General features: G+C 39.2%; 2 protein-coding genes across 2 annotated transcripts; both read left to right on the top strand.

Moving 5' to 3' along the window:
- Positions 1 to 410: 410 nt before the first annotated feature.
- On the top strand, positions 411 to 1,415 carry LOC126484926 (uncharacterized). The gene is made up of 3 exons (XM_050108528.1): positions 411 to 780; positions 1,008 to 1,260; positions 1,310 to 1,415. The coding sequence occupies exons 1-3, from the start codon at positions 411 to 413 to the stop codon at positions 1,413 to 1,415; spliced, it is 729 nt and encodes a 242-aa protein (XP_049964485.1).
- A 53-nt stretch (positions 1,416 to 1,468) lies between these two features.
- Positions 1,469 to 2,173, top strand: LOC126484925 (protein FAM200B-like). Its single transcript, XM_050108527.1, has 2 exons — positions 1,469 to 1,773; positions 1,816 to 2,173. Exons 1-2 carry the CDS (start codon positions 1,469 to 1,471, stop codon positions 2,171 to 2,173), a joined length of 663 nt encoding a protein of 220 aa, XP_049964484.1.
- The last annotated feature ends 9,814 nt before the right edge of the window (positions 2,174 to 11,987 follow it).

Below are 11,987 nucleotides of genomic sequence, written 5' to 3'. Positions count from 1 at the left end.
GCACTGCTCAGAGCAACACTGCACAACAGGTAGCAAATTCTTAGGGTGCCTGTGGGCTGTTTTTGCCCTAATCCGGGAAAAGCCCGTTTCTCACCAGCAAGAGCCCTGCTCGGCCACCAGGTCGCAGACAGACAGTGCACTGACTGCCTGCGCTGCGGCTCGGCTTCCCCGTTCTTCGCCCCACTCCTCACAGGCAGCCATCTGAGGTGCCAACAGACGACAGTAGCTTTCCTTTATTTCAGTTGGTTGCTTGCAGTTGTTGACACATCTGATGTATTGGATTTTGCTGAAATTGTGTTGAACCTTTCACAGTTGTGCCTCAGTAAAATCAGTGTTAATACGAAATTATACTGTTAACTTCTTGTTTTCTTTTTACTTCACCATGAGTGTCGTGAAAAAACATAAACATAATGATGATTATATCAAATACGGTTTTGTTTCTATACAAGAAAAATGGTGTTGACCAGCCGCAAAGTGTTATTTGCTATGGGGTATTGAGCAATGATTCCATGAGACCACCTCGTCTGGAACGCCATTTGTGGGCAAAGCATGGTGCATTGAAAGAGAAGCTGAAGGAATTTTTTGCTGCAAAATGTGATAATTTGAAACGAATGAAGTTGGAAACTGCTGGATCCTTTGCTCAGACATCAGAAAAGGTACTGGAAGCCTCATATGAGTTATTGCTACTTATTTCAAGGACCAAGAAAATTCATATTATCGGAGAGACACTAGTCAAACCCTGTTTGTTGATAGCTGCTGATATTGTTCTTTGGTCAGAAAGTAAACAAAAACTTTCACTAATACCGCTTTCTGACAATACTGTGAAACGTCGGATTGATGATATGGCCGAAGACATACAAAATTAATTAGTTACGGTCATCAAACAATCGCAGTTTTTTGCAATACAGTTAGACGAGAGTACCGATGTTGCAAATTGTTGCCAACTGCTAGCTTCAGTTCGCTATATAGAAAATTAAACAATTAAAGAAGAGTTGCTGTTTCCACAGAGTTAAAGTCAACTTCAAAAGCAATTCATATAATGGCAGCCGTCTCTGAATTCTTTTGTAAAAATGAGTTATCATGGCAGAAACTGATAGGCGTACGCACAGACGGCGCCCCATCAATGCTTGGATATCGCTTAGGATTCGTGCAGATGGTCAGAGAAAAAAACCCTAGTGTTACTGCTATCCACTGTGTAATACACCATCAAGCATTGGCTGCTAAGACACTTCCAAAGGAACTCAATGATGTCTTGAAACTGTGCATCAAAATCATGAATCATATTAAAAAAGAGTGCATTAAATTCCAGGTTATTTACGGCTCTTTGTGAAGACTTGAGAGCTGAGTATAAAACACTTATTTCATACAGAAGTACGCTGGCTCTCGAAAGGAAATATACTAGGAAGATTATTTGAACTTTGAGACAAAGTGATGCAGTTTTTGGAAAATAACAAACAAACAGTTGTATATGGAATTTAGAAAGACCGGTGTTCATGTTGCATTGGCTTATCTGTCAGATATTTTCGAATCTTTAAACACATTGTATTTGAAAAAACAAGGTGGAGAGTCAAACATAATTTTTCATCGGGATGCCATCAAAGCGTTTACTTATAAGTTGCAACTATGGAAACGTAAAATTTTAGCCTGCAATTATTCCTGCTTTCCCAGATTGTTTGGAATTCTGGAAGAAGCACAATTTCGAAACTATTTTAAGGATACTGATACGAAGAGTAAAATATCGAACCATTTGCAGCACCTCATTGATGAATTCGAGTGATACTTCCCTAACAGTCGTGATGATAAAATTTATTATAGGTTAGCGACGGATCCATTTCACGTTGACGTGGATCTGTTGCCAGACAGACTACAAGAGGAAGTCTTAGAAATTAAAAATGATTCTACAGGGAAGTATGACTTTGAGAAGATGGATAAGCCTTTATTTTGGGTGAAATATCTCATGGTGTATCCCAGCACAACAGAACAAGCACTGAAACTGTATTTACCATTTTCAAGCACTTATTTGTGCGAAAGAGCATTTTCAGTGGTAGTGGCGATAAAAAATAAGCTTAGAAGCAAACTCAGTATTGCCAATGATTTACGTTGCGCAGTTTCTACTATTCAGCCAAGAATTCAAAATCTTGTAAAAAATATGCAAGCTCATCCTTCATTTTGATTTATTTGTCTGTTTCTTGCCACATGTGTGTGGAAATAATATTTTAATAATAAATACGTCACATTATAAGAGAACTTGTTATTTTCCTCCTAACTATCCTTACATGTAGGTAATACTGTAAAATTACAAAAAACTATTTCGAAGAAACAATATAAAATAAACATAGTGAATCTGATTTAAATATAAATACTGCGTGTGATCCTTATGGATTCTGATGTTACGTGTGGTATGTTATTTCAACTAATAATAGTATTTCTTCTGGATGAAGACACAGCGAAAGTTTATCCTAGATATGGCAAGCGAAGAGTAGTCCTAAAATCGTATACTGGTGAAGAAGTGGTGTGCAGAAAGGGAATGAATCAAGGTAAGGAAGTTGTTTTATTCATATTTTTTAAAGTTCTGTGTAGTCTGAAAAATTATTTTGTAAAACTTATTTTTTATTGTTTTCTGATTCTGGGAACTGGGTCTTTGTCGCTGTTTGGTAACTGTCGTCATTGACATAAGTGCCAACCTATACGAGATGACAATGGGGAGCGCTATAGGCGTACAAATCAGTGATGTTCGTTAACACCGTGACTGAGTGACTATTTTTGATAATGAGTGAAAATAATAAGCTACACTCAGCTTAAAATAATGGCCCACATCCACTAATCTGCAAAGGTCACAACCATTTTTCCTTGATTACCAACGACTTTCTTTGCTTTAGGAGTGGCTTATTATCACTAGACTAGACTGATGACGCAATAACTGCGACTCGATACATTAACAGCCCACCATGTTACATGACATGACCATCACAAATTTTTCAATAGTTTCTTGATAATTAATAAAAATCTCTATATTTTTTAGGGGGGGGGGGGGGGGGCACGGAAGTTTTTTTTTCGGCAGAAGGGGGGCGTGACAAACAAAAGTTTGGGAACCTCTGTACTAAAGAGACTGCCTACACTATGCTTGTCCGTCCTCTTTTAGAATACTGCTGTGCGGTGTGGGATCCTTACCAGGTGGGACTGACGGAGTACATTGAAAAAGTTCAAAGAAAGGCAGCATGTTTTGTATTATCACGAAATATGGGAGAGAGTGTCACAGAAATGATACAGGATTTGGGCTGGAAATCATTAAAAGAAAGGTGTTTTTCATTGTGACAGAATCTCATCATAAAATTCCAATCACCAACCTTCTCCTCCGAATACAAAAATATTTTGTTGACACTGACCTACATAGGGAGGAACGATCACCACGATAAAATAAAGGAAATCAGAGCTCATAGAGAAAGATATAGGTGTTCATTCTTTCCAAGCGCTATACGAGATTGGAATAATAAATTGTGAAGGTGGTTCAATGAAGCCTCTGCCAGGCACTTGACTGTGATTTGCAGAGTATCCATGTAGATGTAGATGTAGATGTAGATCCTCAGATGTAGAAGTAACTTCAGGTGTGCCCCAAGAAGGATGCTGGGACCCTTGTTGTTCATGTAGTATATTAATGACCCTGCAGACAATATTAATAACATCAGCTTTTTTGCAGATAATGCAGTTATTGTAATGAAGCACTATCTGAAAGAAGCTCCATAAATATTCAATCAGATCTTGATAAGCTTTCAAAGTGGTGCATGTATTGGCAATTTACTTTAGATGTTTGCAGATGTAAAATTGTGCACTTCACAAAATGAATAAACGTAATACCCTATGGCTATAATATCAATGAGTCAGAGCTGGAATTGGCCAATGCCAATTGCCACCTGGGTAACACTCTGTAAGGATATGAAATGGAATGTTCACATCGACTCAGTCATGGGTAAAGCAGTTTATTGGTAGAGTACTGGGGACGTGACCCAGCCTAGAATATTGCTCAAGTGTGTGGACCCATACCAAATAGGACTAACAAGGGACACTGAACATATTCAGAGAAGGGCAGCAGGAATGGTGATAAGTTTGTCTAAACAACTAACAAGAAGTGCAATATATAACAGCTGGGGCAAGAAATAGTATTGTGGGTAAGTGGTTATGGTACTGGACTGCCAAACAGGTGAGCTGTGTTCAAACCACCGTAGTGCCAATTATTATTATTATACTGAAGGAACTGAACTGGAAGACTCTTGAAGATAGATGTAAGCTATCCTGAGAAAGTCTATTAACAAAGTTTCAAGAACCAGCTTTAAAAGGTGACTCCAGGAATACACCCCTATGTATTGCTCACATAATCATCATAAGAATAAGATTAGAATAATTACTGTGTGTGTAGAGGCACTCGAACAATCATTCCTCCCCTGCTCCATACGTGAATGGAACAGGAACAAATCCTAATAACTGATATAATGGGATTTATCCTCTGCCATACTAAGGACTAACAAGGGACACTGAACATATTCAGAGAAGGGCAGCAGGAATGGTGATAAGTTTGTTTAAACAACTAACAAGAAGTGCAATATATAACAGAGTAGAGTATTGATGTAGATGAAGTCGTAAAGTAAAAATTTTGGCAAATTTAGTGGTACTTTGTGATTTAACAGAATACAATTTTCTAAAACATAACCATGACTCTCTGAAGCTCAAAAAACAAAAAACAAAAAAACAAAAAAAAAAAATACTAACACTTTGCAAACATTTACATAGATTTCAGAAATTATTATTATTATTATTATTATTATTATTATTAATATAATGTTTCCTTATTTGTTTCAGCATCCATGCATTTGGTGCACACATACAAATCTATAAGTAAATACAAGTGAGATAAATAATTAGGAAAAAAGTCTTTAAAAAAAAGTTTTTTCTTCTCCATGTCATATCATTCACTGCCGATAATCATGCAAGTAACAATTTATATTCAACTGGGTCACAAATATTAATATAAAGAAAAATAACTGTTCTTCTGTAGTCAACCATTTTACAAGCAAAATGCCTGATAGCTCCCCCCTCAGACTTAACAGTAAGAAGGCCCAGTGGGCAGCCTATCAAAAACTGAACACAGAACAGGCATGAAAACAGAAAGAAGGTGTACTGGACTATGAAAAAAAGTAAAACAGAAACACCCAATGGTCCAAGAACAAGAAGTGCAATATATAACAGCTGGGCTGAGAAATAGTATTGTGGGTAAGTGGTTATAGTATTGGACTGCCAAGCAGGTGAGCTGTTTTCAAACCACCCTGGTGCCAATTATTATTATTATTATTATTATTATTATTTTACAATCGTATTGACCAACTGGGATCACGTTAACAACATCAGTTCCTCTTCTTCCTTTGTTATTATTATTATTATTATTATTTTGTTTGCTTTATTCAATTTTGTGTCTGTGTCATGGTGCAATGTCCATTTGCGACAGCGAGGTGTAAGTTAAGGACCTATAATGACTCGATTCTACACAATTATTCCATTAGCAGCCAAAATGAAATGGCTTATGAATGGGAACTGCTAACAGTTGATGACAAGGTGACAATTCAACCAAATCCTCCACTGGAAAACATATCTGGTGTATCATACATGGGATTAGTGGCTTACAAATGGGCACCACAAACATTTGAAGAGAAGGGGACAAGTCAACCAAATCCTCTATTGGAAAACGTGTTTGGTGTGTCATACAGGGCATTAGTGGCAGTATGTGAGTCATATGACAGGAATCTCTTATCGATGCACATAATTTGTACAATTGGTAAGTGAGTGAGATATACCTCGTTGCCCATATAGGTGTTTGTATGAATGTGAATGTGATCACTCCCAAGGAAGTGATGAAAATATAATAGTTTGTCATGTAAGCTACAACAAATGAACATAACAGTTTCACAATCACACAGTTTCTCTATGCTCTGTCAAAACATATGTTTTTAACATTTTTGAAGTTGCATTCCATTTTGGAAGTCTTGACTCTTGAATTTCTTTGTTGTAACATAGCCCACACCCGTTTACTTGTTGTTTTCATTTCTGTGAGGTGTCTATGTGGTATCTCAACCGTTCTCACTGTTCATCACCTTTACTTGTGATGGTAATGTACTCTTACCACATGACTCATATTCTATAACCAATGTATTGTATGACAGCTACCAAGACTACAGAAAGTAAACAAACATTTCAATGACTGGATGGACAGTTCATAATGTTTTTAAAAATAAATAAATGGCATGAGCAAGATTTGAACAGAGCTTGCCCACGTGTCAGTGCAACACAATGACCACTTACCCACGATGCCATTGCTGTATCAGGTAGCCCTTTATTACACTTCTTGTTGTTGAGCTGCTCACTGTTTCTATTTTGCTTTTCTTTCACAGTTCAGTACATCTTCTTCCTGTTTTCATGTTTAATCTGAGTTCAGTTTTTGATGGGCTGTCCACTGGGCCATCTTATCACTAAATCTGAGTGGGGTGCAATGGGGAGCTTTCCTTGTTAGTCCTCATCAGCTCACTGTAGAGATGTCTCTTTCCAGCCCTTATGGTCCCTTTTTAGCATTCTGCACTCAAGCAATCATTCACATTGTGTTCATCAGGTCTTTCTCATTAGTTACACCCCTTCAGTAATCTAAGATGCAAATTCTGAAACTATTTTATTACTGTATTAGTTTAGAAGACTGGCATGCCACTAGTAAAGTGGATAAGTGTTCGTGAGTGTAAAAGAGTGTGTAGAATGTGTATGAATTCCAAGGTTCTTACATGTAAAAACAAACAGGTAGCTAAATTACAAGCTGTTTTTACATGGCACAAAAAAAACTTTTACACACAACATGGTAATAAATTTACATATTAGAAGGATAAAAATTTTTGCTAACTATAAGACAAATAGCATATGCAGTGAAATTAATTTGTTTCATCTCAGTTGAATCCCCACCACTGCATCATCTTCATTTTTCTCATTGGCATACTGTTAATACTAATGTTTGATGTTTATGATGAATTATGTTTTGAGTCAAGTACAAAATTTGCAAATACTGCTCCCTCTCCCCAGACTACTGTATTCTAAAGTACAGTTTTGGAAAAACCCACAATTATATATATTTCAAATTATTCATTTTTACAGAAGAACAAGTAATACATAGAAATAAAAAGGCAGAAAAGAATCTGTGTGTTTAGTCACAGAGTGCTTTTTGTGGCCCCACATGTGAAAAGACTACACCACCTTAAGCAGAGCATGTGTCTGCTGCCAGCAGAGTAAAACTGGCTGACATGCACAATCCACCCCTCCCTTTCCTGATTGCCAAGGGGAGGTTTTATCACATGCATATTGACGTAATCTGAGCCCTTCCTGAGTCGAGGAGATTTTGTTGCATTATCTCAGTGATTGATTGAATCATGTGGCTGGTTGAGGTAACACCTACTGCCAACATCTCCACTGAGACTATTTCCAAAGCCTTTGTTAATAACTGGATTTAACATTTCAGCTGTCCTCCGTTACTCGCCTCTGACCAGCACAGACTATTTTAATCCTCATTATTCAACAAGTTTACCATCTTCGTGGCTGCCACAGCTTCCATACCACTGCTTTCCATCCGCACTCAGATGTCAAATGGACTATTGGAATGGTGGTACATGACATTAGGAGCTGCACTGATGTGCCATTCGGCATCATGGACAGAGGCCCTCTCTGAGTCACACTTCATGTACACACCACCCATAAGGAAGATCTTGACACCTCCTTACCAGAAACCCTCTATGGCAAGACACTGTCACTTTCTGGCAATTCTGTAATGCAGGCCATGTCTCCCACTGATCGCTACATGCCATATCTTGTCACCTGTGTTGGACAATGCATACAAAACTTGCAGCCCGCCATTCAATACTGTGTAGTTCTTTGTACAACCTGCTCGCACATAACACTACGCATCAACACAATGAAACCAATGCTACATCTGCCATATACTGGCAGCACATGGCAAAAACACATTTGATATTATGATCAGGGGCAAAAGATTGACAGTGTCTGTCTATAGACTGCAGCCTGCTTGGACCATCGCAGACCTATCTCATCAGCCACCCTTCGGCTATGCACCTGCTCTGCCCTTTTCACGCCCTTGCAAATAAACCTTTCAGACTTCCACTATGAGGACATATCTGTGAAACTTGCTGATGGCAATCTTTTTGTCTCTGTATGTTATGTGAACAGGAAATCTGGAGCCAGCACAATTCCACATCACTACCTTTACACCTCGTCTATACCCTCCAGCATGGACACAGTGCAGTTGGCAGCTTGTCTAACTACCTAGGGCTCCCTCATTATCACAGCCCTGACCGATGCCATGACTGTTATGGCAACAGCAACAATGGCACCACATCAGCGAGTACTCCACCCATGTCGGTCAATGCTGACACAGCTACCATTGCACTGGCCCCAGCTACATTATGGGCACGCTCTCTGGCCCCCTGCCCACCTCCAAGACAATGAGGCCTCCATCATCACTGGCCACAGCACTACCACTGACTAATGCCACAATTTCACCAACTCGCATCACTTCACCTCCTCCAGCACTCCGCACTACAGTGTGGTGGATGGGTGTGGGGGGGGAGGGGGGAGGAGGAGGAGTGGCCTCTTTTGTAACATAGCCCCTCATTCGGTTCTCCGGGAGGGGACTACCAGAGATCTCGTTTCAACGGTTCATAGGAAGAAAGGAAATAAAAAGAGCTATAGTAGAATTGGAACGTGGAACGTCCACACCTTACTGCAGATGGGGAAGCTCGAAAACCTTAAGCAAGAAATGAAGAAAATGAAGTTGGATATACTAGGAGTGTCTGAAATGAGATGGCCTAACTGCGGAGATTTCTGGAGTGATGAGTACAGGATAATTCACACAGGAACGATAGAAGATAGACCTGGAGCAGGTGGGGTTGGAGTAATTATGAGTCGAAAATTGGGACAGAGAGTGAAGGGATATATACAATATGGAAGACGGATAATACTTGTCAGTCTGGATACCAAACCTACAGAGACGGTTGTGATACAGGTCTATATGCCTACCACAAACCAGGAGGATGAGGAAGTTGAAGCTGTATATGAAGAGTTAAATGGAGCCTTGAGAGGAATCAAAGAGGAAACAAATTTAATAATCATGGGAGACTGGAACGCAATAGTAGGAGATAAAGAGGTACAGCCAGCTGTTGGACACTACGGCCTTGGTAAAAGGAATGATAGAGGAGACCGACTTATAGAATTTTGTAACAGGAATCAACTGATAATATCGAACATGTGGTTTCAACATCACCCCCGTAGAAGATACACCTGGAAGTCACCAGGGGATAGAGAACAATACCAAATTGATTACATTATAGTCAAAAATAGATTTAGAAATCAACTAAAAGACTCTAGAGCATACGCAAGCCCAGATATTGTGAGTGATCACAACATGGTTGTTACAGAATGCCGACTCAAGTTCAAATGCATAAGGAAGAAAATAGGAAATGGAAAACTGGATATAGGGAAGCTTGGAAACCGTGAGACGCAGAAGGAGTTCCAAGAAAGGGCTAAGGATCTAATTCAACAGCATCCTATAGAGAATGTAGAACAACATTGGGAAAATATGAGAGATGGCCTAATAAAAGCAGCTGAAGAGATAATTGGAAAACAAAAACCTGAAAAGAGGAAGGAGTGGATAACTGATGAAATAATACTTATGTTTGAGGAAAGAAAGAAGCTCAAAAATAATGAAACGGAAGAAGGGAAAACGGCATACCGAGTGCTTAGGAACAAAATCAACAGGAAGTTGAAGCAAGTAAAAGAAAGATTCCTTGAAGACAGATGCAAAGAAGTTGAAGACCTTCTGAAGGAAGGGAACCTTGAATTAGCATACAAAACAGTGAAACACTTCTTCTCAGGAGGACAAAGGATTAGATGTAATGCCCTAATAAGAGAGGATAATAAGATGGTGTATAATCATGAAGATATAGCACTTACGTGGAAGGAATACCTAGAGAAATTATATGGAGGCAACGTACAAGATGACATGATTGAAAGTGAGGAAGAAGTAGATAAAGATGAACTAGGAGACAGCATACTAAGGTCTGAATTTGATCAGGCACTACAGGCACTTAAGCACAGAAAAGCACCAGGAATTGACTCATTGCCTGCAGAAATCATCAAAGCAGCTGGAGCAGAAATAAAAGATAAATTGTATAAATTAATCTGCCAAATATATGATACTGGAGAGCTGCCTGAGGACTTCAAAAAGTGTATTATTGTTCCATTACCAAAGAAAATGCCAGCAAAATCGTGTGCACAATACAGAACCCTCAGCCTAACATCACATGCATCAAAAATTTTGACGACCATCCTCCTCAGAAGAATTGAAGGGAACGTGGAATGCATGCTCACAGAAGACCAGTTTGGCTTTAGAAGAGGGAGAGGTACGCGAGAAGCCATTATGGCCCTAAGGCTCATAATAGAAAAAAGAATGGAAAAAGGAAAGGACACCTACATAGCATTTATTGACCTCGAAAAAGCCTTTGATAAGGTTGAATGGAAAAAACTATTCCAGATATTGGGGGAAACTGGAGCTAAGTACAAGGACAGGAGAACGATATGGAACATATTCAAAGAAGAGGTGGCAATAGTGAGATGTGGGCAACATCAACAACAAGCAAAAATTAAACAGGGTGTGAGACAGGGATGTGCACTCTCCCCTGTCCTCTTTAATATGTACATACAGAAAGCAATGGACGAGGTCAGAGAAAAGTTAGGACAAGCTAATGGAATCAGGATCCAGGGAAAAATAGTTGATATGCTGCGTTTTGCGGATGACATTGCTGTCCTAGCGGAAAATGAGGAAGAATTACAAGTAGTGTTGGAGGAAATGGAAAACACTCTTGCTACACGGTACAACATGAAAATTAATAAGTCAAAAACAAAAATCTTAGTTGCAAGCAAACAAAATAATCAAGCAATTACGAATATAAGGCTGAATGGAGAGAAGCTGAAAGAAATACAAGACTTTGTCTACTTGGGAAGCAGAATAACATCTGATGGTCGTAGTAGGAAAGATGTAATAAGTAGAATAAATCAGGCAAAGATTGCATTCTATAAAAGGAAAGGACTCCTCACATCAAATATGATAAGTCTGTCGTTAAGGAAGCGGTTAATAAAGACCTTTGTTGGGAGTGTGCTTCTCTACGGCAGCAAAACCTGGACACTTGGAGAGGACGAAAGAAGAAGGATTGAAGGATTCGAAATGTGGTGTCTGCGAAGGATGTTAAAAATTCCATGGACGGCCAGGATGACAAATGAAGAAGTCCTGCAGAGAGCGGAGGAAGTTCCAGTTCTTTGGAAGACGGTCAAGAAGAGGAGAGATATATGGATGGGACACATTCTGAGACATGAAAGTCTTCTCCACACTATAACGGAAGGCCTTGTGGAGGGCAAAAGGGCAAGAGGCAGACCTAGAAGAAAGTACATAAGCCAGATAATGCAAGACCTAGGATGCGGAAGTTTCACGGAATTGAAGAGGCTGGCCGACAATCACACTGAATGGAGAGCTGCTGCAAATCAATCTTAGGATTGGCAACTTAAGAAGAAGAATTAGTTATTGTCTCCCACTGTAAGTACTGATATTGCTACTCTGAGCAGCAGGCAAACAGCAACATTTGACTCTTATTTGAGTTTGCTCTGTATCTCTGACTTGAGTGTCAAGGTGTATTGTCTACTCTACTTATGAAGAATGGAATTGCCTACTCAGTAGCAGTGTATATCGTTCTGTATATGCACCTCCCAGTACCACACTACCTACACAAGTAATTTCTCTCATTCCAATATTATATCATCACAATAATATGGATTTTTTTTTTTTGAGTCATCAGCCTTCTGACTGGTTTGATGCAGAGTGCCATGAATTCTACTCCTATGCC

Source organism: Schistocerca serialis, chromosome 6, assembly GCF_023864345.2.
Source record: "Schistocerca serialis cubense isolate TAMUIC-IGC-003099 chromosome 6, iqSchSeri2.2, whole genome shotgun sequence".
NCBI lineage: Eukaryota > Metazoa > Arthropoda > Insecta > Orthoptera > Acrididae > Schistocerca > Schistocerca serialis.
Note: the sequence above shows the minus strand (reverse complement) of the source record. Positions and strands in the feature narration are given on the sequence as shown.